General features: G+C 34.4%; 3 protein-coding genes across 6 annotated transcripts; all 3 read left to right on the forward strand.

The window, feature by feature from the left end:
* Positions 1-3,325: 3,325 nt before the first annotated feature.
* LOC129304377 (serine carboxypeptidase-like 25) lies at positions 3,326-8,378 on the forward strand. Of its 2 annotated transcripts, none has more exons than XM_054944003.1 (8): positions 3,326-3,736; positions 5,207-5,410; positions 5,943-6,118; positions 6,253-6,540; positions 7,242-7,372; positions 7,505-7,600; positions 7,700-7,805; positions 7,880-8,378. In XM_054944003.1, the coding sequence occupies exons 1-8, from the start codon at positions 3,463-3,465 to the stop codon at positions 8,021-8,023; spliced, it is 1,419 nt and encodes a 472-aa protein (XP_054799978.1). In that variant the 5' UTR covers positions 3,326-3,462; the 3' UTR covers positions 8,024-8,378. The 2 variants fall into 2 exon arrangements, with proteins under 2 accessions (XP_054799978.1, XP_054799977.1); XM_054944002.1 differs by having other exon boundaries at positions 3,329-3,736; positions 6,253-6,543.
* Positions 8,379-9,277: 899 nt separating this feature from the next.
* On the forward strand, positions 9,278-12,331 carry LOC129306834 (exocyst complex component EXO70E2). Of its 3 annotated transcripts, XM_054947592.1 has the most exons (3): positions 9,280-9,547; positions 9,794-9,839; positions 10,053-12,331. In XM_054947592.1, exon 3 carries the CDS (start codon positions 10,172-10,174, stop codon positions 12,014-12,016), a length of 1,845 nt encoding a protein of 614 aa, XP_054803567.1. In that variant the 5' UTR covers positions 9,280-9,547; positions 9,794-9,839; positions 10,053-10,171; the 3' UTR covers positions 12,017-12,331. The 3 variants fall into 3 exon arrangements, with proteins under 3 accessions (XP_054803565.1, XP_054803567.1, XP_054803566.1); XM_054947590.1 differs by having other exon boundaries at positions 9,278-9,547; positions 9,794-12,331; XM_054947591.1 differs by lacking the exon at positions 9,280-9,547 and adding an exon at positions 9,582-9,665 and having other exon boundaries at positions 9,794-12,331.
* A 4,577-nt stretch (positions 12,332-16,908) lies between these two features.
* Positions 16,909-19,982, forward strand: LOC129306808 (glycine-rich RNA-binding protein 4, mitochondrial-like). Its single transcript, XM_054947546.1, has 5 exons — positions 16,909-17,031; positions 18,115-18,259; positions 18,329-18,397; positions 18,847-18,953; positions 19,319-19,982. Exons 2-5 carry the CDS (start codon positions 18,124-18,126, stop codon positions 19,706-19,708), a joined length of 702 nt encoding a protein of 233 aa, XP_054803521.1. The 5' UTR covers positions 16,909-17,031; positions 18,115-18,123; the 3' UTR covers positions 19,709-19,982.
* Positions 19,983-20,616: the final 634 nt, after the last annotated feature.

The raw sequence follows: 20,616 nt of genomic DNA on the forward strand, positions 1-20,616 counted from the left end.
ACATAAAAAATTCTTCCCTTGTTCCAAACGGGGGAACAAGAAATATATAACTAGATAGTACAAGAAAAATTAAAACGTTCCCTTCGTTTTTGCCTTGAAATCTTTTATTTTCCGATTATATATATAGTAGAAATATTTAAGTGGATTAAATATATCACGTTATTTATTATCTATTCAATTAAAATACTTCAAGTAATATAAATAAAATTTTGTGTAATATTTTTTTAATTAACTTTATTTTTATAACAAAATGCACAGTTGATTGTATTTTTTTATTGTCCTTAATATCAAAATTAATTTATGTTTAACGTTATTTAAATATTAATATTTTTATTAGATGAATTATAAATGATCTGGTATATCTGGTTTACCTAAACATACATGTATACGTACACACACACACACGCACACCTAGTACTTGCATATACGCGGGGAATTTTTACATACAGTGACGGATATATGTTTTTATATATATATAGCCAATCAGATATTTGTGGAGGTCATCTCAAACGTTGTATGCCACACGACCACAATAATTCATTAAATTGAGAGGGCACCGATAAATCTAAAATAATTAACTAAGGTTGTACAGCGCACCCAATATGACAAAAAGAAGCACAATTCGATCAATTATGAGTGTTCTACCAGACAAACCAGATACTTTCTAAGCCATCCAAATAAACCGAACTCGAGCGTGGGAGTATGTGAGAGGAGAGAATTTTGCAAAAAAAAAAAAAAGGCACTTAAGTTCAGAGTCAAAAATATGAGTCAGATATTTGAGTTGAGTAGAGTAACATACCATGTGAGTTGGATTGGATAAAAAAAAAAAAATTAACCCACATAAAAACAATTTTTTTAACTTAGACTAAATAACCTTTGAACTATATGAGCTAATTTTGATGGATTATGGTTAGTTTATTTAATCCACATTATTTTTTACAAAAAAAAAAGAGAGAATTATGATAGATTCAAGACTTTTAATAAATTGATGAGCATGATTTGATTAGTTTGATTCATGTATTTTATTCAAATAGTATAAGTTAACATTTTGATGCATCTAGAATGAATCGTGTCATAAAATAATATCATATTGAAACTTATAATTATTTTTATTTGGATATATTTTTTTAAAATTTATAAAAAATAAAATAAAATGAATGAACGAGTTAGCTCATTTAATCTATTAGTGGATTAAGTTGGGTTGGGTTAAAATTTTTCAACCTACGTAAAAATGCGGTCAGCCTAATCAAATTTAATCCATATTTTTTCTACCTTATATAGGTCAATTCAAATGATCTGAGTGTGGTCGATATTCCCATAATAAGAGATGAAAAGGAAAAGGAAAGGAAGAGGAGACGAGGGAGTCAAAGCTATGGGGCTGAATTCATGGAGGATTGAAGGGACAGGTTCATGGACATGAGGAGCATGTGAGGCAACGGCGGCGAGAGGAATTAAATTAAGATGGATTCATTTCTTTGGAGGCCAAAAAACAAAAAAAAAAGATAGCTTCGTTTCAAGTAAATACTGTATGATCTGCTTCTTCATACTGGGAATTCCACATCAACTCTCTGTATCAGATTTGCATGATATGACATCCAAAGTCTTTGCGATTAATTATCCTCATTAATGCTTTGTTTCTTTTGTCTCTTCATAACTATGTTTTTTTTATTTAATTTCTTTTTAAATATGCTGATCATGTTTTTATTTTTAAAAAAATTCAAGATTTTCGAACATTTAAATTATTGTAGTGTTTAATATACCATTTTTTTATCTTAAATAAATCAACTCTCATGCTAAGGGTCACTTGGATTAATTAGTTAAGAGGGTTGGATTAACTTATATTGGGGTTTTAAATTTGAGTCATACAATATACTCCCTCCATTCAAAAATGTAAGATATTTTTGAGGAGTTAAATATTAAAAAATATAAAGTATTTTTAGTCTTTTGAGATGTAATCATTATCTTTTTTTTTAAGTGCCCCTGTTGATAATAACTTTATATTTATTGTAGGGTGTTTAATAAGAGTAAATATAAAAAGATAGAGTTAGTTAAAAAATAATTAACTATTTTATTAAGGGTGAGATTTGGTTAAAAATATTTTATATTTTTTAATAGAGGGAGTACAACCATATTAAATAAATATATTAAAGATATTCTCTAGATACTTATGAGATCATTGTTGATAACAACGATTACACACAATAATAATTCAAATTAATCAAAATAAAAAGTGATAATGCTTTCAAGTTTCCTAAAATATTGGGCGATGAAACAAAAAATACAATTTAAGTCTCATCAAGATCATGAGACAGTATGTCTAAGGGCTATGACCACTTAGATGACAAAATCTTTGAGTTTAAGTCAATTTTAATTTAATGTAGAGAATACTAGCATGTTATCGAGGGAGCCACTTCCAATTTGGCCAAATCAAAGAGTCCCACTCCCAATTGAACTGAACAATTCTCCATTTTAAACCAATAACAAAGCTATATCAGAATACTCCCTTTGTCCCTTAATAAAATGCCAAATTGTCGAAATTATGGAGACCAAAAATCAATGGCAGAATCACTTGGTGGTGAGGGTGAGTAAATGCACTCCATTACTTTTAAAAAAATTATAAATAGTGTGTAAATTTTACAAATTTGCACCATTTACTCTTGATATTTTGCATCCTCTGAACTAAATAAAAAATACTTATGCTCAAAAACTTATTAAATACATAATATTTTAATGATCAAAATAAAACATGAATAGAATATTTACACAAGAGATCATATTAGTTTGTTCAATGTAATTTTCTAAAAAAAATGATAATCAATCTATTTATGTTATTATATTTTAGTCATAATATAATTATTATTAATTATCTTTCATTTCCGGACTCTGGATCCTAATTTCACCATCCCCAATAATATATATATTTTTTGCTTGACACCAAGAAAGTTACTTGTTGTTTCACGTTTATAAAAGATATTTTTAAAATTTTATATTTTTATTTTTAAAATTAAAATTATTAAATATATTCAATAAAATTAATTGATAAGATTTTATTTAAAAATATTTTATAGTTAAAGATGAAGGCAATACAAAACCTGTTACTTAGGAATGAAAATTTTCTTTTTATGCTTTCCTATTTGGGATAATTTTATTTTTAAATCTCGAAGGGACTAAACAGATTAGGATTTAGGAGCATGGGATTTTTGAATTTTGAAAAGTGGCGTATAGTGAATGCAGATGGAAGAGTCCAAATTGTTTGACATTCAACAGTCTTAACTCCTATTCCGCCCTCCCCTTCTCTCTCCTATTTAATCCTCCGCGGAGGGCACACCCCACCCTACCTTTCCTGTTTCCACTACCCTATCACTCTTTCTCTCGCCCTCTCCCTCTTTCCTTCTGATGTTCTTATAGCTTGTTCATCCTCCTCATCCTCAACCTCCCCTGATCTTTCGAGTTAAAGTCACCATGAACCAAAAACACATCTTTCTTCATTTGGCGCTCGTCTGCTTCATGGTGGCGCTCAGAGCAAGTGACGGTAATACAGAAGCAGAAGCATTGGTGAGATCAGAAGAAGAAGCTGACAGGATCGTGGAACTTCCCGGGCAGCCCAGAGTGTGGTTCCAACAATTCTCAGGCTACGTCACTGTCAATCACGTTGCTGGTCGAGCCCTCTTTTACTGGCTCACCGAATCCCCTCACAACCCCTCCTCCAAGCCCCTCGTCATTTGGCTCAATGGAGGTTCCAACTTTCCAACCTTTCACTCCCATGCACTTTTTACATTCATTTTCTTATTATTTCACTTTTCTCTCTGATTTACTTAATTCACTTCATTCACACATACACAGTCACTGTTATATCGCCTATTCAAAAAGGACCGGAATTTTCCTCCGTTGGGTATTCTATGGCTTCACTTTATATATATATATATATATATCGTCCTTTCCTCCTTTATACCCTCCGAGCTACTTTTGTTTTTGCTGCCGACATACTAGTCAACAAAATGTACAAATTTAACCTTTTCCTATAATTTTCTTATTTTGTCGGTCTTTCTTGCTAATAATTAGTATTAGTTAATGATTAATTAATCAACCAAAAGGGTGCAATAATCTTTCCCATTTGGGTGAAGGGGTAGGAAGTGTGAATCGGTTGCAGGAGGGCATTCAATTGGAGCCCCGATTGAAAGCAAAAAGATGAGGGAGAAATTTAAGAGCAGGTAGAGCCCACATGGCTAGGGATGATGAGGTTCCAACTAACATTGAATAGTGCCAAATCCCATCACTCTTACTCGACAAAACATTACTCCCATACTATCATAGCTACACCCTCCCTCACCCAACCCTCCCTCCGTCCCTCCGTCCCTCGTTCCCATCTACATCCACACGCATATGTACATGTGTGTGTGTCTGTTTATCTGTAGGTGCATGAAGCTATCAGAAAGCATTAATGCTTGAAAGCAACTTGAAACAACTACACCTCATTAATCAGTTTCAGGGCTATTATGAAGTTTCTCTTTGTCAACTTTTGTCATCTCCTGTTCTCGAATCATCAATGCTCCACCTAGCTAATTTTACCACGATTTTTTTATTGTAAATAATGAAGTACGACTGCTTACTTTTTTACACATTCTTTAAAGCACTAACTGCTTCTCTTCTTGAATTTAAGCAAGTGTTAACTGCAATTTTTTCCCATTTCACGAGGGGAAAAACCATATCTACTTTTCATACACATTTAAACACACTACTCTAACAGAGCAGAGAGAATAAAAAAAAATTTATGATGTTCTTGTTAATTTTTAACTTTTTTTTATATTTTTATCCTTATTAAAATATTTTGAATAAAAATAATAATTATAAAATTTAAGAATATTTATGAGAGATAAAGATTTTAACTTATAAAATTTTAAAATAAAATTAATAAAATTTAAGATTTTTTTAATTTTATTATTTTTCTTTGTTTCATTATCATTATTAATGCATAACAAAGTTAAACAAGGAGGCAAGACAGTTAAACAATGAATTCGTTGGAGCAGTATATATTTTATAAATAGAACCTTGAAAACCGTCTAAATATCGATGAAAAACGACGCAAAGGAGTACTCACAGAGACAGGCAGATTATTAGCGCTCAATTAATGATACGCTGGAAACACGTACAATTATTAAACTCGCTTCACCAAGCCTTTTGGTTCGGGTTTTTGTTTGTTTGTTAGGTCCGGGTTGTTCATCGGTGGCGTACGGAGCATCCGAGGAGATAGGCCCATTCAGGATCAATAAAACTGCTTCGGGGCTATACCTTAACAAGTTCTCCTGGAACTCCGTCGCCAACCTCCTCTTTCTGGAAGCTCCGGCCGGCGTCGGCTTCTCCTACTCCAACCGCTCCTCCGATCTCTTCGACACCGGCGACCGCCGCACTGGTAGGCCCCGCTACACCCGTCTTTCTTAATCACTCGCCATTCGCGGTTGTTATTGTAATGACAATTAATTCTTTAAAGTAGGGATGTGATTGCATGATTAGTTGGTAGGCCACTAGGCCAATATTATATAGATTTTGGATAATACTACGACACAAGATGATACAATGAATCATTGAATCTTATCTTACTTTATGATTAGCCTGGACTATAGTGATTGCATGGATGGACTGTCCGGCTCACCAAATTAAATACGGCTCAACGTTATCATTACGTGATGTGTGCGTCTGAATCATGTATCATTGCGATTTGATGGACCGTTCATTGGGTGGTCCAGATTTTCGGTCTCATAAAATAATGTGTTTGTTGACTCTCCATGCATCCATGTACTTAGCATTCTCTTCAGCACGAAAACATCTTGTCAGTCACAAAGTGGAGACTTCCTATTCAATCGTAATCATAAATAAAGATTAAACGCCAGATCAGTAGTGGAGGTTCATCAGCTGAATTTATCTTTTTTGGTGCGTGTGTTTAGCGAAGGACTCTCTGCAATTCATAATCAGGTGGCTAGAACGATTCCCGCGGTACAAGAATCGGGAACTTTATATCAGTGGGGAGAGCTACGCAGGCCATTACGTCCCTCAATTAGCTAGACAAATCATCACGTATAATGCAAAGGCTAAGCACCCAATCAATATCAAAGGAATTTTGGTAATCACTTCACTGATTACTTCTCTCTTTTGCTTTATCCAAAAGAGGAAAACAATAATGAAGAAGTGGATGCATCGATTGATGACGACATAACATATTGCCATATTGGTGTTTTTATGTGTGTTGTGTTGTAGGTTGGGAATGCAGTGACGGACAATTACTATGATAACCTGGGGACGGTGACGTATTGGTGGAGCCACGCTATGATCTCCGATCAGACTTACCGGCAGCTCATGAGCACCTGCGATTTCCACCGGCAAAAGGAATCCGATGAGTGCGAGTCCCTGTATAGCTACGCCATGGACCAAGAATTTGGAAACATTGACCAGTATAACATCTACGCGCCACCATGCAACAACTCTGATGGCAGCTCCGCCGCCACCCGCCGCTCCATGCGGTTGCCCCACCGTCCTCATCATCCGGTGGTAAGTTAATAAATACTACTACAGTAGTAATAATTAATGTTAATTAATAAGCAGCTATCGTTTTAATTATTATTACTATTTTGCATAAAAAAAGTATGACTTTTAAGCTTTTTTTTAATTTAAATTTCTTAGAAGAATCTGACCCTCTGGACATAATTGCCAAGGGTGATGCACATGGGTTTCATTCACATACCTGTCTTTTTTTTCCACTTTGCATCCAAACACTTTGTACTTCTTTTATATTCCCTCCCTTTTAAATTATAAAATATTTTTAAGTAAAATCTCATATATCAATAAATCTCATTAAATACACTTAATAACCTTATCATTTTCAAATAAAAATATAAATTTTTTAAAATATCCATCATTTTATATATTGAGAAGAAAAGTGATGAAAATTGATTATATAGAAAGAAAGGATAATATTAAAATTGATGCATTTAATAAAATTTTAATCTACTTAAAGTGTCTTATATCTTGGGATGGAGTAATTTTTTAAAAAGTATCCTATAATTTGGGATAAAGGGAGAAGTACGTAACTTAAAAATCTAGCTAACAATCTTGATTAATATAAACAAAATTTGAAATTCCACCTAGTGATAAATATTATTTCTTTGGTTATAAATACATACGGGTAGGTTTTTCCCTTTTACATTGATTAAGTAATTAACAAATATTTGTCATGATATATATTGCAGGTATTTAGGCAAATGTCTGGGTATGATCCGTGTACAGAGAAGTATGCAGAGATATACTATAACAGGCCAGATGTTCAGAAAGCACTCCATGCCAACATCACGGCTATTCCTTACAAGTGGACTGCTTGCAGGCGAGTTCCGTTAATGAATTCAATCATCATATCCAATCTATTAATTCACTGTTCTATTTCAGATTGATTAACCCAAACGTTGTAACTGACAAGAAAGTTAATCACCGTATATACTGATTTTTGATATAATAGTGAGGTTTTGAATCGGAACTGGAACGATACAGATGTGTCCATACTTCCCATTTACAGAGAGTTGATAGCTCATGGAACCAGAGTCTGGGTTTTCAGGTTCCTTCTCATCATTCAACCCCATAACTGATTAATTTCAAGTGCGTTGATTGGATATCTGACGAGGTAAGTTGTCTTTGATTATATGTAAATTTGTAGTGGGGATGTTGATTCGGTGGTGCCGGTTACAGCAACAAGATATTCCCTTGCACAGCTGAAGTTGGCGACCAAGATTCCATGGTATCCTTGGTACGTCAAGAAGCAGGTAAGTGAATCTCAACATTAATTAACCTCAAAATATGGTTTTGGAAATATTGTGAGCTTCTGTGTGTTGTGAAGGTTGGAGGGTGGACAGAGGTATACGAGGGGCTCACGTTCGCTACAGTTAGAGGGGCAGGTCATGAAGTGCCACTGTTCAAGCCCGGAGCAGCTCTTCAGCTGTTCAAATCATTCATTGCAGGAAAGCCTCTTCCGAAGTCCTGAGGCTTAATTGGTTGCCTGATATACGAGGACTCTAGTGGAAATTATGGCAAAGATCGAAGATGATATCATAATTTCTGCTTTATTACTTGTTCTTTCTATTTGTTCCAATCAAGGATTTTTATGTCCTCTCTCAACGTTAGTTCACAAACTAGGGAAAGAGCAAGGTTGATTTTTATTTCTCCCCTAGGAAAAAGAACAGGTGGAAGTAAGACTACATATAGTAAGCTGCAAACATGCGTTTGTTCTTTGACCTTCATGATCCCCCAAATGGGCCACGAACGGGCCTCCCTTAAAATTCGCGAGTTTGCTAAGTGTAGAAAAAAGGTTAACGATAAATTTGTTTCTGTAAGATTAATTATGGTTGGATTAAGTGGTACGAGACTTTTGAGCTTTTTGCTAATTGAAATTCTACCTGACTTGGATTTGGACAAATTTTTTATTAATATTTGAATCATAAAAAATATTCATGTCAACTAAAATTTTCCCAAGATATTAATAATAAAATACAAGAACAATTTGTTGATGAATATGTTAATGCTCTTTTTGGTCTTTTTTAACTAACTTATCAAAATCAATATAAGTTAGTTATAATAATAAAGTTATTTGAGAAATAAATTCTCTACTTTAAAGAAAGAGTAATTTGATGTGAAAGAATAATTTCTTTAAAAAAATTGAAATATTACAATTTTTTTTTAGAATTTATAGGAGTAGTTTCAAAATTGCACATCAAGATTTTTTTTTTTGTAAAAGGTGACTTATATAACAAAATAAATAATACGAGAGTTTAATTAACAGCAAAGGAAATTCCTTCATCTTTCACCACTTTTTGAGGGAGAGGTGAGGAATGATTAAAAAACACAAAAAGTTTTCCTTTTTCTTCCTTCCATTACGTGTCTGCCCTTTTCGGCTCGAGAGACGGATTAAAGTTTTCTGAATGCTTTTACTTCAAAAAGAGAAATGCATCTCTCCTCAGAACCGAATCACAAGTGGTAATGAATGGGATGTTCAGGTGATCGTCCCTTCGTCCGGACAAAAAAGAGCACACCTCAAATGAGGGACGACTGATTAAAACATTGCCAAACCGAGCCACGTTAAAACATAATCGATTTAATATAAAAAAGGTCCTTCTCATTGTACCCAAAAGCAAACAAAGACCCGTACCAAAGATTCAAGGGCTGTACGTGTATAATTGATTTATTTATTATCACCCACACATGAATGCCTGGTTATACATGCCGATAATAATAATAAGTATGCAAAGCTAATGATTTATATTCACTTGCATATACGGATACAATTAGCAGCCGGGAGGAAGTCGCAGGGAAAGATCGCAGCCTATCATAATAGTACGGTTTAGATTTAAATCTCCGAAATTCTCGCTCTCTCGATTTTTGTCTAAAGCAAGAAAAAAAAAAGTCTTCTCCTTCCTTCGTATTTTCTCCTACTTCACTATTTCTGTTTCTTGTACATCGCCAATGTTCCGAGCACTTCCGCAAGCTTAAGCCTTATGTTCTCGGGTCACAGGTGAGGCTGCTCCTTCTACTTGCTATTCTCATCGTTTTCGGTGCAACTTGGACTGTAAGGGCCAGATCCCCTCAAGGGAAAAAGGGGGGCGGGGGCGGGGGGAGAGAGGGATAAGGAGGTATAGCTTTCTTCTCTCCCTCTGTGAGGGAGGGGATTCAGATCCGGAGCTGTAGTTTGTGTCTATGCTTTTCCTTGTATTGGTTTTGCTCTGAAATTGTCTTGACAATGGTCTCTTGATTTATGCAGGTTTAGACGGCTCTTCTTGCCCTTATTTATTTCAGGGTTTTGATTGGTGAGTCTTTCTCCAGTTCCTCTTGCAATTCATACTTCTAGCACCGTCGTCGAGGCTTCTATAGAAGGAAGCCCTCTTAACCTTCTCGCTTCACTGTAAATTTTTTAACCGGGAAGAAGGTTTAATCGGTTTTGGTGATTGATTGTTCCTTTCGGCTCTCTGTCTCTATGGCTATAGAGGAGTCTAATTCTAAGCATGTCATTTCTGAGCTAGAAAATGAAGAAGATTTAATTGCTGCGGCAAAGGACATTGTGAGGGCTTTAGGGTCGAACAGGAACCTTACTAGTGATGCCAAGAAAATTCTGGCTGATCTTGGAACCCGTTTGGCCTCCATGACCGAACCTTGTGAGAAGGAGGGAGATGAAGGGGGAAATGGGCAGCAAGAAGAAGAAGAAGAAGTTAACGCAGTCGAAGATCGGCTTAATATCATCGAGGAGAAAATTATGAGATGGGAAGAAGATCGGTCTTTTATTTGGGATTCTGGACCCGATGAAACATCTGAGTATCTGGCTGCAGCTGATGAAGCACGCCAATTGATTGAAAAGTTGGAGGGTTCAGATTTTAAAAGAGAGGACCAAGAGTACAACTCCTTGCTGAGGGCTCACAGTGTTCTTCAAACAGCTATGGCCCGGCTTGAGGAAGAGTTCATGAACTTACTCATCCAGTACAAGCAACCTTTTGAGCCTGAATACGTGTCTTTCCGATCTACCGAAGAGGATTCAGTTGATGAGGGCTTTATAGTCCCTTCAGTTGATGACTCAGCCGAGGAGTCACTGCCAAGAGAAAGTGTAGTGAGCAGAGGCTCAGAGGAGCATATAATCGATTTAGTTCATCCGCATGTGATCCCAGAACTCAGGAGTATTGCACATCAAATGTTTGATTCAAAGTATGACCGAGAATGCTCTCATGCCTACACCATTGTCCGAAGGGATTCCTTGGAGGAATGTCTCGTGATTCTAGAAATGGAAAGGCTGAGCATCGAAGATGTGTTGAAAATGCACTGGGATGCTTTGAATTCCAAAATCAAACGATGGGTTTGGGCAGTGAAAATCTTTGTCAGGGTGTATCTTGCAAGTGAGAAGTGGCTTGGTGACCAGATTTTTGGGGAGGGTGAACCAGTTAGTGCCGCTTGCTTTGTTGATGCATCGAAAGCTTCAATATTTCAGCTTCTGAACTTTGGTGAAGCCATGTCCATTGGCCCCCACCAACCTGAGAAACTGTTTCGTATTCTTGACATGTACGAGGCCCTAAGCGAACTCATGCCAGAGATAGATGCTTTGTATCCACACGAGGTTGGTTCTTCTGTTAGAATTGAATGCCACGAGGTTTTAACAAGGTTGGGCGATTGTGTGAGGTTAACATTCCTTGAATTCGCAAATGCCATTGCAACAAATGCATCTATAAACCCTTTTGTAGGTGGTGGAATCCATCCTTTAACCAGGTATGTCATGAATTATTTGAACACCCTCGCTGACTATGGTGAGACCCTTAATTTGCTTCTGAAGAACCAAGAAGAAGAGGATGCCATTTTGCTGTCACCTGACATGAGCCCAGATACCGAAGAAAATAGCAAACTCCAAGGGTCTCCCAGTCGAGTTTCCTCAATGAGCCTCCACTTCCGATCAGTTGCTTCCATCCTTCAGTGCAAACTTGATGAGAAGTCCAAGTTATACAAGGACTCTGGCTTGCAGCACTTATTCTTAATGAACAATATACACTATATGGCTCAGAAGGTTAAGGGGTCTCAACTTAGGCTCATATATGGAGATGAATGGATTCGAAAGCAGAACTGGAAGTTTCAGCAGCATGCTATGAACTACGAAAGGGCTTGCTGGAGTTCCATTCTCTCCTTGCTTAAGGATGATGGAGTTCAATTTCCCGGTACACATTCTATCTCAAAAAATCCTTTAAAGGAGAACTTGCAGAGATTCTATCTTGCCTTCGAGGATGTTTACAAGAGCCAAACAGCTTGGTCTGTACCTGATGTGCAGCTCCGGGAGGACCTAAGGATATCTATATCCCTTAAAGTGATTCATGCTTATAGGACCTTTGTAGGGAGGCATAGTTATCACATAAGTGACAAGCACATTAAGTACAATGCTGATGATTTAGAAAATTACCTTTTGGATTTCTTCGAAGGATCTCCAAAATCGCTGCAAAATCCGCATAGGAAGTAATAGCAGATAAGCAGAATAATATCATCTTTGCTCAAGGCTTTTCTACACTCTTAATCAGGTACTAGTTCATGCCAAAACCTGCTAGGTTTCTAGTTTGTTTTGTTTTGTTTTTTTTGGGGTAAAACTGGGTGATTTGCGTGTACCCGATGATTGGAAAAGTTTTCAGAGTTGTGCTGCTGTTGTATTGTTAGGTTAAGCACATTATATTGATTATCTGTTTGTGCCTCTGTGAATTGTAATTTATGTACAGCACTACGAATCTGAAAAGTGAGAAATCCTGAGCAAATAATTAGTCCGTTGACATTTTATTTCTTACTTCTAACTCTTAGTTCACAATCACTCGTAACTGTCACAACTGGGCAGGGCTTGCCTGTGGGACTTCGAGGTGGAAAACCATGTACTACTTTTTTCTTCTTGTTTTTTCCCCCAAAAGGTTGGCATTTGACTCTGGTGAAAAGTCCTCAGGAAAATCCAAGTGTCAACATATCATATGTGACGGAAGATGCAGCTGATGGAAATGACTGGGAGCACATTCAGTGCTCATCAGCGGTGATCACCTTGAAACCAGTCTGCATTAAATCTGAATGGTTCAGATTTAACTATTTTTTTTAAAATAAAAATTTATAATATTTTAAATAAATATATTTTATTATTAATATGTATCGTTCATATTTAATTAGATCAATTTAAATTTAATATTAATTTTTTATAAATTTTATAAATTAATGATGCAGATTTACTCTAAATTGTTTTAAATATGATAATATAGCAAGTTAAAAATTTTAATTCTGAAAAGTGTAGATTAAATTTATATGGTTAATTTATAAAGTATTATAAAAAAATTAATATTAAATTTAAACTCATTTAATTAAACATAAATGTTAAATGTTAATAGTAAATATATTTATTTAAAGTTTTATAAATTTTTATTTTAAGAAATTAAAAGAAATTAAAAAGGTAGTTAAATTTAGATTGTGCAAATTGGTTCCGGGGTGAGCGCCGAAATTGACTGGAAATGTTTGGAGTAAACTTGTTGTATGTCACATCAACAGTGTTTGGTTGTCAGGAGATTTAACTTTGTACGGCTTTCTTTGGCCCTTTTTTTTTTTTTTTTTTTCTGGATTCTTTTGTCATGTTGAATAAACGAATTTCTTGGATGCAGAGGCAGGTGACGGCTCCACTATTAAAATTAGGTTTCGTCGTTCCCTGAAATTGAAGAAGGCTGATAACGAAAAATATTTTTTTAATCAAAAATGAAAATTTGATGTAATATTTGATGCTATGCATTAAAAAAATGGGGAAAGGTTCATTGTCCAAATTAACACTGTTTATGTTTATGAAAGACTTGCAAATTAGTTGGACTTGAAGGCAAATCAGACTACATCAACAATACTTTAGCATGGATACGTTCACGTTAAGCCTATTCCTTGAGCCATATTTTCCTTTTCAGCTTCTGCCACTCCCCTATATACAACAAACACATACAATAATATTCAATAATATCTTTGCATTGTATGTGACTCAATCTTTTAGTATCTTTGTATTGTATTCGACTCAATCTTTTTAGGAAAAGATTTGGCTGAGTTTAATTGCAATTTAATTAATAAAATAGACGGTAATTATTGAATTACAAAGTATCCATTGCTTCAAATTCAAATTTAATTTTTTTCCATACTTTACAAGTAGCAGCTAATTCAAGACTCCATTTTTAATATTTTTAGTAGTGTAAATGCCTTATCTTATAATTTAGGTGCTTTATCTATTTTAAATTTTATTGCTTGTTGCTTTATCTGGTTTAATAATAACGCTTATCCTAGTAAGTTTTACGAGCCTGCTGGACCAGAAGCTTCTCGAGCTCAAACATTTACTTTTTTAATTAGAGACTAACATCTTGGGGCTAACATAAAATTTGCTCAAGGACCTTTGGGTTTAGGTAAATATCTAATGCTTTCCTTGACCACAGAAGTTATTTTTGGGGGGAGAAACTATGCATTTTTGGGATCCATGTGCTCACCCGAATATTTAAATTATTAAATATTATTTTATTTTATTTTTAAATCAATTTTGATGTTTATTTTAAAAAAATTAATATTTTCAATTTTTATCTAACTTTAACTTTATTTTATTAATAATAAGAATTTTAGGAATACAAACTAAACTCATTTAAGTTCAAACTTATTCAAATTGGACCAAATTATTAGTATTAAAAGTGGGGGAGATGCTTGAAAGAGGGGAGGGTGAGTTATTGTAGAGAGATGGAGAGAAGAGGTTAGGCCGTGCGCAAAGACAATAGAAACTGTTTGCTACATTTGACACATATATATATTTTTTAAATTGTTAGCACAAAACTCGATCTCACACAAATCAAGTCATGTAGTTCTGGCACGGAAAAACAAAAAAATTAAACTTGGTGTCATTGAAGTCAGCTTTCAATGTATAGTATCTTAATAAATATTATTAAATGTGTAGTATTTTGATAAATAATTTTTTTATAATATGTTGGTCAATTTGCCCAGATTAGATCGTTTTATTTTTGGTACTATCAAGATTTGAGTAAAATGCGTTTACACTACTCCCTAGGTTGGAAACTGATTTTATTTCTAACGGACATGATAAATTTATACTCACCCTCTTAAAAAATATAAAATATTTTTAATTAAATTTTACTCTCTTGATAAAATAATTATTTTTTAAATTAATATTATTTTTTATATTTATTTTTATTTTAATAGGACAATACATTCTAAAATAAATAAAAAATAATTTATTTATGAAAGGCACTTTTAAAAAAAATAATAATTATACTTTAAAATATTATAAATATTTTTTATTTTTTAACATCTAACCTTTTAAAAAATAATTTATATTTTTTAATTGAAAAAGTATTTATTTTTCAATATTCCAGGTGCTATGATAGCAAGAAAGACTTTTTTCATAGCAACAAGTTTGTGGATTAACTCTTAAAGTTGCTATATGCGTGAGTTTGAATCACGTTGTTAGTTTTTTCTTTATAAAAAAGAAAGATAAATTTATATCCATTTCTAAAATTAGAACAATTTTTTTGTGCTATTTTAAATATTTGTTTCATGGGGTTAAAGGGTAAATCTATATATAAAATAGTTAGCCAAGACACCTAGTATTATAAAGTGCGAAAAGAGATATAAATACCCATAAAATGGGTAGGTGCAAAAATGATTAAACAGTTAACTTTGTCTTAATACCGTTAGTTTATGATGTTAAATGCTAATTGTATATGTCATGTGTTAGTTTTTGTTGACATGAACTAAAAAGGAGGATAAAAATATCCATGACGATTAGCCAGGGGCATTCAGTAGCCTAGAGTGAAAAAAAGAATAAAAATACTCATAACGTTATCGAAATTGGTGCAAAAGTGATTAATTTATCAAATCTCTTAAATATTAACCATTTAGCTGACACCCAAACAAAAGTTGACTATTTTTTCACTAATGTAGATAAAAAAATTCTCAAGTGAATTTTTACAAAGGTTGATCAATCATCATATGAGTACTTATGTTACTTTGATAGGTGCAATAGTGATTAATCTGTCAAAATTTATGCCATGTGATTTGTTTTCATCGCCACGTATTTCATCCCCTCCCTCCCTTTTAACTCATTTTTCTTGTCTGCAAAATTTGAGATTCAACATAGTGAGATAGATTAGACACAATCGAAGATCGAGACTAAGCACACTTTCTATGCCATCCTACCTTAAAAAATTTGTCACAACCTTAAGCAATTTCATTCATGAGAAATTCAAAAATTTTAAATGATTTTCGCCACTGCTGCAGAGAAGCAAGTGATTTAATTTGATGATTAGTCAAAATGACATATGCCCACATGATATTCATACAATGACTGATTAACTTCTATAGGATTTTACCTAAGAATATTTTTTGTCCACATAAGCAAAAAATGGTCAACTCTTGTTTAGGTATCAGTTGAACAGTCAATATTTAAGGGATTTGATGGATTGGTCACTTTTGCATCAACTCTTATAACATTATGGATATTTTTATTTTTTTTTCACTTTAGGTTATTGGATATTTCTGGTGACTACTTTATGGGTATTTTTGTCTCGTTTTTAATCTACATCAGGAAAGACTGACATATGATATATACAGTTAATATTCAACACTAAAAACTAACAACATTAAGGCAAAGTGAACGATTTGATCACTTCTGCATCCACTCATATAATATTATGGATATTTATGTCTCTTTCCTTATTTTATAATACTCAATGCCCTTAGCTAGTTACTTTATGTGTATATTTGTCTTTTAACCCTTGTTTCATGTGTCTAGTTTAAATTGACAAGGAGGCAAAATACTGACAAAAAATGATTAAACCATTTACAACGGTGCAAGTTGCAAATCCTGGCAAATCAAATAATAAAAAAGTACTCAACTTAGGATTAGAAGAAGGAAGTTTAGATTAATTGAATCTCAAAAGATTGTCGAGGTAGGATTTGATTCCTTTCTAGGAGTAAATGGCATCTTTTCCATCAATCAGCCAACTTTTTTTCTTAAGAAATTTATGACAATTTTAATTATTATAATTTCTTACTTATTATTTTAAGAAAATTTTTTAAATAGATCAAGTATTATTTGTAGTATATTCAATTAAAACATGACATTAAAAATAATAGTAAATAAAATTAATTAAAATAATATATTATATAAAATTTTATTTAAATGATTTACAATATTTTAATTGAATAGCTACAAATCTTATCAACACAAGAATTTATCTCATTTTAAAAAAAAAATGGAGTGACAGCACGTGGGAAGTTGCTTGTACGGTGCGTATCCTTTGGAAAGAATCTAACGGTTCAGGATACGCGTGCCAAGGACCCTGGAAGCAGGTGATTAAGGACAAGGGTTTTTACATTTTAGCTGCGAGACTCTTCGAACTGAAACGCAGAGCAAACGCGAAGCAGAGGGGGCGACGGAGAACTGCACTTGCACCTACAAGTGGCCTCTCTATACGTCTAACGGTAATTTCTTATAAACAAAGTTGTCTTTGATCCCAGTTTTTCTATTTCCATTTTGATTTCAGAGCTCCGCCTCTTCCATGCTGCGAGGGGTTCTTGTAGTATTTGATTCGGCATGTCCTCGCTAATCGAGGTTCTGTTTTGTGCGTGGTTCTCATCGGTGTACGATTAAGATGGAGTGATGGATTACCGTGAAGTAGAGAAAATGAAACTTCTGATTGTGAAACTGTTTACGACTTTTTGAGCCGCAAGCTCATTTGCTTTGATGTGTTATGTATCTACTCATATACGCGTCTATTCAGAATGGAGAGAGTTTTCTGATTAATTATTCTTGTGACGAGGCTAGAATCATGGCATGTTGTTAGAACTAATAATGGAAATGGAGTACTTGTTATTGCGGTACTTCAAGCTTCGATTTATAACTAAAAGGAGATGATCACCTCCATCTCTCTCTACCTCCCTTCCTCTCCCTCTTAAAGACGGAAGGGAGGGGAGGAGTTACTGGCAGAGAAAGTTAGCAGTGGTTAATTTCTTACCCAGGCGTGTTCGAGTTTTCACATGCTTGAGGCCTACTCCCTCTGAAGATCTATTTGGCCCAATTTAATTCTAGAAGGTCTATTTAGTTTCATTTATAAGTCATCTGCGACTTTTTATATATTATTTAAAAGGTATTTTTAAAATTACATTTCATGAGTGAAAAAAAATAGCATGTTTTCATTTTTAAAATTTTTCATATAGAGACATATTTGAAATTTTACACATTTTTTTTTTACTTTTTTTTTGTATTGGGATTAATGAGATTGGTGGAAATGACTTATAAAAAAAATCGGAGGAGTACATTTTATCACATTCTATTTGTCATGCAATGATATATCTCATGTATAACGAGATTTTAATGGCATGACCTTTCTTTTGGACAGAATTTAATGGCCTGACCTGACCCATCATAATATGGATTCAGATCGTATTAGTATTTTCTTAGTTTTTATTTGTCAAAGTTGTGACAGGTGTTTTTTTTCCCTCTCACTTTAGCTACAAGCCTACAAATTCAATGTTTTAACCTTTTGCATGTTCGATTTTTCTTAGGGCTGAGCAATGGCATTCATCAATAAGATTGGAAAGCTTCTCAAGCATTCTGCTGTCAAATGCATCAGCCCGGAATTTTCTGCATCTACTCCATCGGTTTATCAGGCAATCAGGTCCATGTCATCTGCAAAGCTTTTTATTGGAGGTATATTATTTTATTCTGCTAAACTTTATCCAAATGGAGCGTGTTTATAAGTTTTCAACTCCTTTGCAGGTGTTTCATATAGCACAGACGATATGGGTCTGAGAGAAGCCTTTGCTCGCTATGGAGAGATAATTGATGGTACCCACGTTTTCTTTTTGATCTACAATGCCTATTGTTTTTGCACTATTGCTCTGTACAGACTGTACTTATACAATGTGATGGGTAGTTGCTTTTTTTAAATCTAACTAATTGAGATTTTTATTAAGATTAGAGGTTACATATTTATCATTTTATGTATGTGCCAATGTATATTTTTTGATGTATCTTTTTTGGGTGTAGTTTACTGCCTTTTGTGTTCCTCTGTTATAGGATTAGGTTACAACTCTGGTTGTTAATCATCAAAGATCGATTTGATTGTTTGAAGTGCAATGAACTGGAAAGACTAAACTGAGAATGTTGATGCAAGTACATATAAGAATAAGAATTGTGTCTATTTGTTCTTCTAGCGTGCATGGTTCTGTTACGGACTTTAGTTATTGTATTTATTTATATCACTTAAGCAGGTTATTGTTTTGAAAATTTTCCAGCAAGGATAATTATGGATCGTGAGACTGGAAGGTCAAGAGGATTTGGGTTCGTAACTTTCACGTCAGGTGAGGAGGCATCTGCCGCTATTCAGGCAATGGATGGTCAGGTATTCACCATTTTCTTTCTCTTTATTTTTGATTAGTCTGGCTAATCTCATAAATTGACATACCAAAAAAAAGTTATTCACATAGCTATCATGGTTTTTGGGGTTCATTCATCAAGGAGCTTGATTTAAAGAAGCGTCTATTGACAATTCTCTGTTTGTCTTTTAGATCTTGTTGCACGTGAAATTGTAAAACACCTTATGCATGTTTTGGAGCAAGCAAGTTCTGCTATACGGAATGTAGTGAATTTTCTTGTATATACAGGCTGTTCTAAATCAAACTTGAGGCTAACAAAGTTGCATGTTTACCAGAATTCTTTTCTAGCTTGATTGCTTCCTGTTGCATCTTAAAATATATTGCAATGTAGGATCTTCATGGTCGGAGGATACGGGTAAACTATGCTACAGATAGGTCGCGTCCAAGCTTTGGTGGCGGGGGCTATGGTGGGGGCTATGGCGGGGGCTATGGCAGAAGTGACTATGGAGGTGATAATAACTATAGGAATCCAGGTTATGGAAGCAGTGGTGATGGTTTTGGGGGCAGTGGAAATTATGGTGTTACTGATGGTACTGGTGGCAGTAATTACCAATTCAATCACAACCCAGGTGAAGATCTTGGCTTTGAACCGAGTGGCAATTCAAGTATGGGAGATGGTGGTGGCCAATTTGGTGGCAACCAAAATGAAGGAACTGGCATGGACGATGAAGATAACTTGACAGGGAACAATGGTGAAGACAACTGGAGAGAGAGCCGGTAGTGAGAGTAATTTTGTGGCCAGGAAATATCTTGCACTGTGCAGTGAACCGGTGTGGCAGCATTGGAGATTATTTGAACTTTGTCATCTGTTTCATTTTCCTGTTGTAGCTTGCATAAGCCATGTTGCCAGGCTTGAAAGCCTACAATTTTCTCAAGCCAACAATTTAATGTAAAATAAAGATTTTTTGGGGGGGGGGGGCGCCGAGGGTGAGTCGCAAAAACTGTTAGAATGCTTTCTTTTGCTTTTCTTTTTGGTAATTGAGCTTATTTTCTTCCATTCAAGCTAAATATCGCCTCTTATTATTGGGCGTGAACATAAATTAGCAGTCCTAAAAAATGCGAATGAAACTGCAACTTGATTCAAACATTTTATTGGTGACATGAACTTAAACTTGAGGCAACCTTAGTAAATTAGTCAATAAATTGTCATTTATTATTAAATCATTTCTTTTAATTTTATTATAGTCAATATATTTTACCATAACGTTTAGCATTTTAGGACTAGAGTTATGAGTTCAATTTATTTAGGATATAGTACTTTCATATCATCTGCAAAGAATTTAAGCTCTTTCCTGCCAAAAAGAATTTTAAGATTCACCAAACGAGTAAAAAGAAATTAAGCTTACTGTTACAGTTGCGAGCACCAAATTTCTCAGCGCCTAATTTTTAGATCAGGTGATGGACCAAGAGCAGAGCATTTGGTTCACACTAACGACAACCAAACCAAGTGTTCCCGCTCAAGCTCTAGGCGCTATTAGCCATTAGCCAAGTTCTCAAAAAACGAAACCTTTTTTTTTGGCCAAAAAAACTAAACCTACTTTTGCAAGGTTCAAGACTCAAATCATGAATTTAAAATGTGGAATCTATCTCTGACTCACTACATGTCATGACAGTATGTCGATTATGAGG

Source organism: Prosopis cineraria, unplaced genomic scaffold, assembly GCF_029017545.1.
Source record: "Prosopis cineraria cultivar Desert tree isolate PC_DT_omini unplaced genomic scaffold, ASM2901754v1 PC3, whole genome shotgun sequence".
NCBI lineage: Eukaryota > Viridiplantae > Streptophyta > Magnoliopsida > Fabales > Fabaceae > Prosopis > Prosopis cineraria.

Excerpts from the sequence above, each read along its gene's own strand:
- LOC129306834 (XM_054947590.1), top strand. The coding sequence starts at position 10,007 with ATGGCTATAGAGGAGTCTAATTCTAAGCATGTCATTTCTGAGCTAGAA.
- LOC129306808 (XM_054947546.1), top strand. The coding sequence starts at position 18,124 with ATGGCATTCATCAATAAGATTGGAAAGCTTCTCAAGCATTCTGCTGTC. Across the intron at positions 18,398-18,846 it reads CTATGGAGAGATAATTGATG|CAAGGATAATTATGGATCGT; the intron begins GTACCCACGTTT and ends AAAATTTTCCAG. Across the intron at positions 18,954-19,318 it reads TTCAGGCAATGGATGGTCAG|GATCTTCATGGTCGGAGGAT; the intron begins GTATTCACCATT and ends ATTGCAATGTAG.
- LOC129304377 (XM_054944002.1), top strand. The coding sequence starts at position 3,463 with ATGAACCAAAAACACATCTTTCTTCATTTGGCGCTCGTCTGCTTCATG. Across the intron at positions 3,737-5,206 it reads CGTCATTTGGCTCAATGGAG|GTCCGGGTTGTTCATCGGTG; the intron begins GTTCCAACTTTC and ends TTTGTTTGTTAG. Across the intron at positions 6,544-7,241 it reads ACCGTCCTCATCATCCGGTG|GTATTTAGGCAAATGTCTGG; the intron begins GTAAGTTAATAA and ends TATATATTGCAG.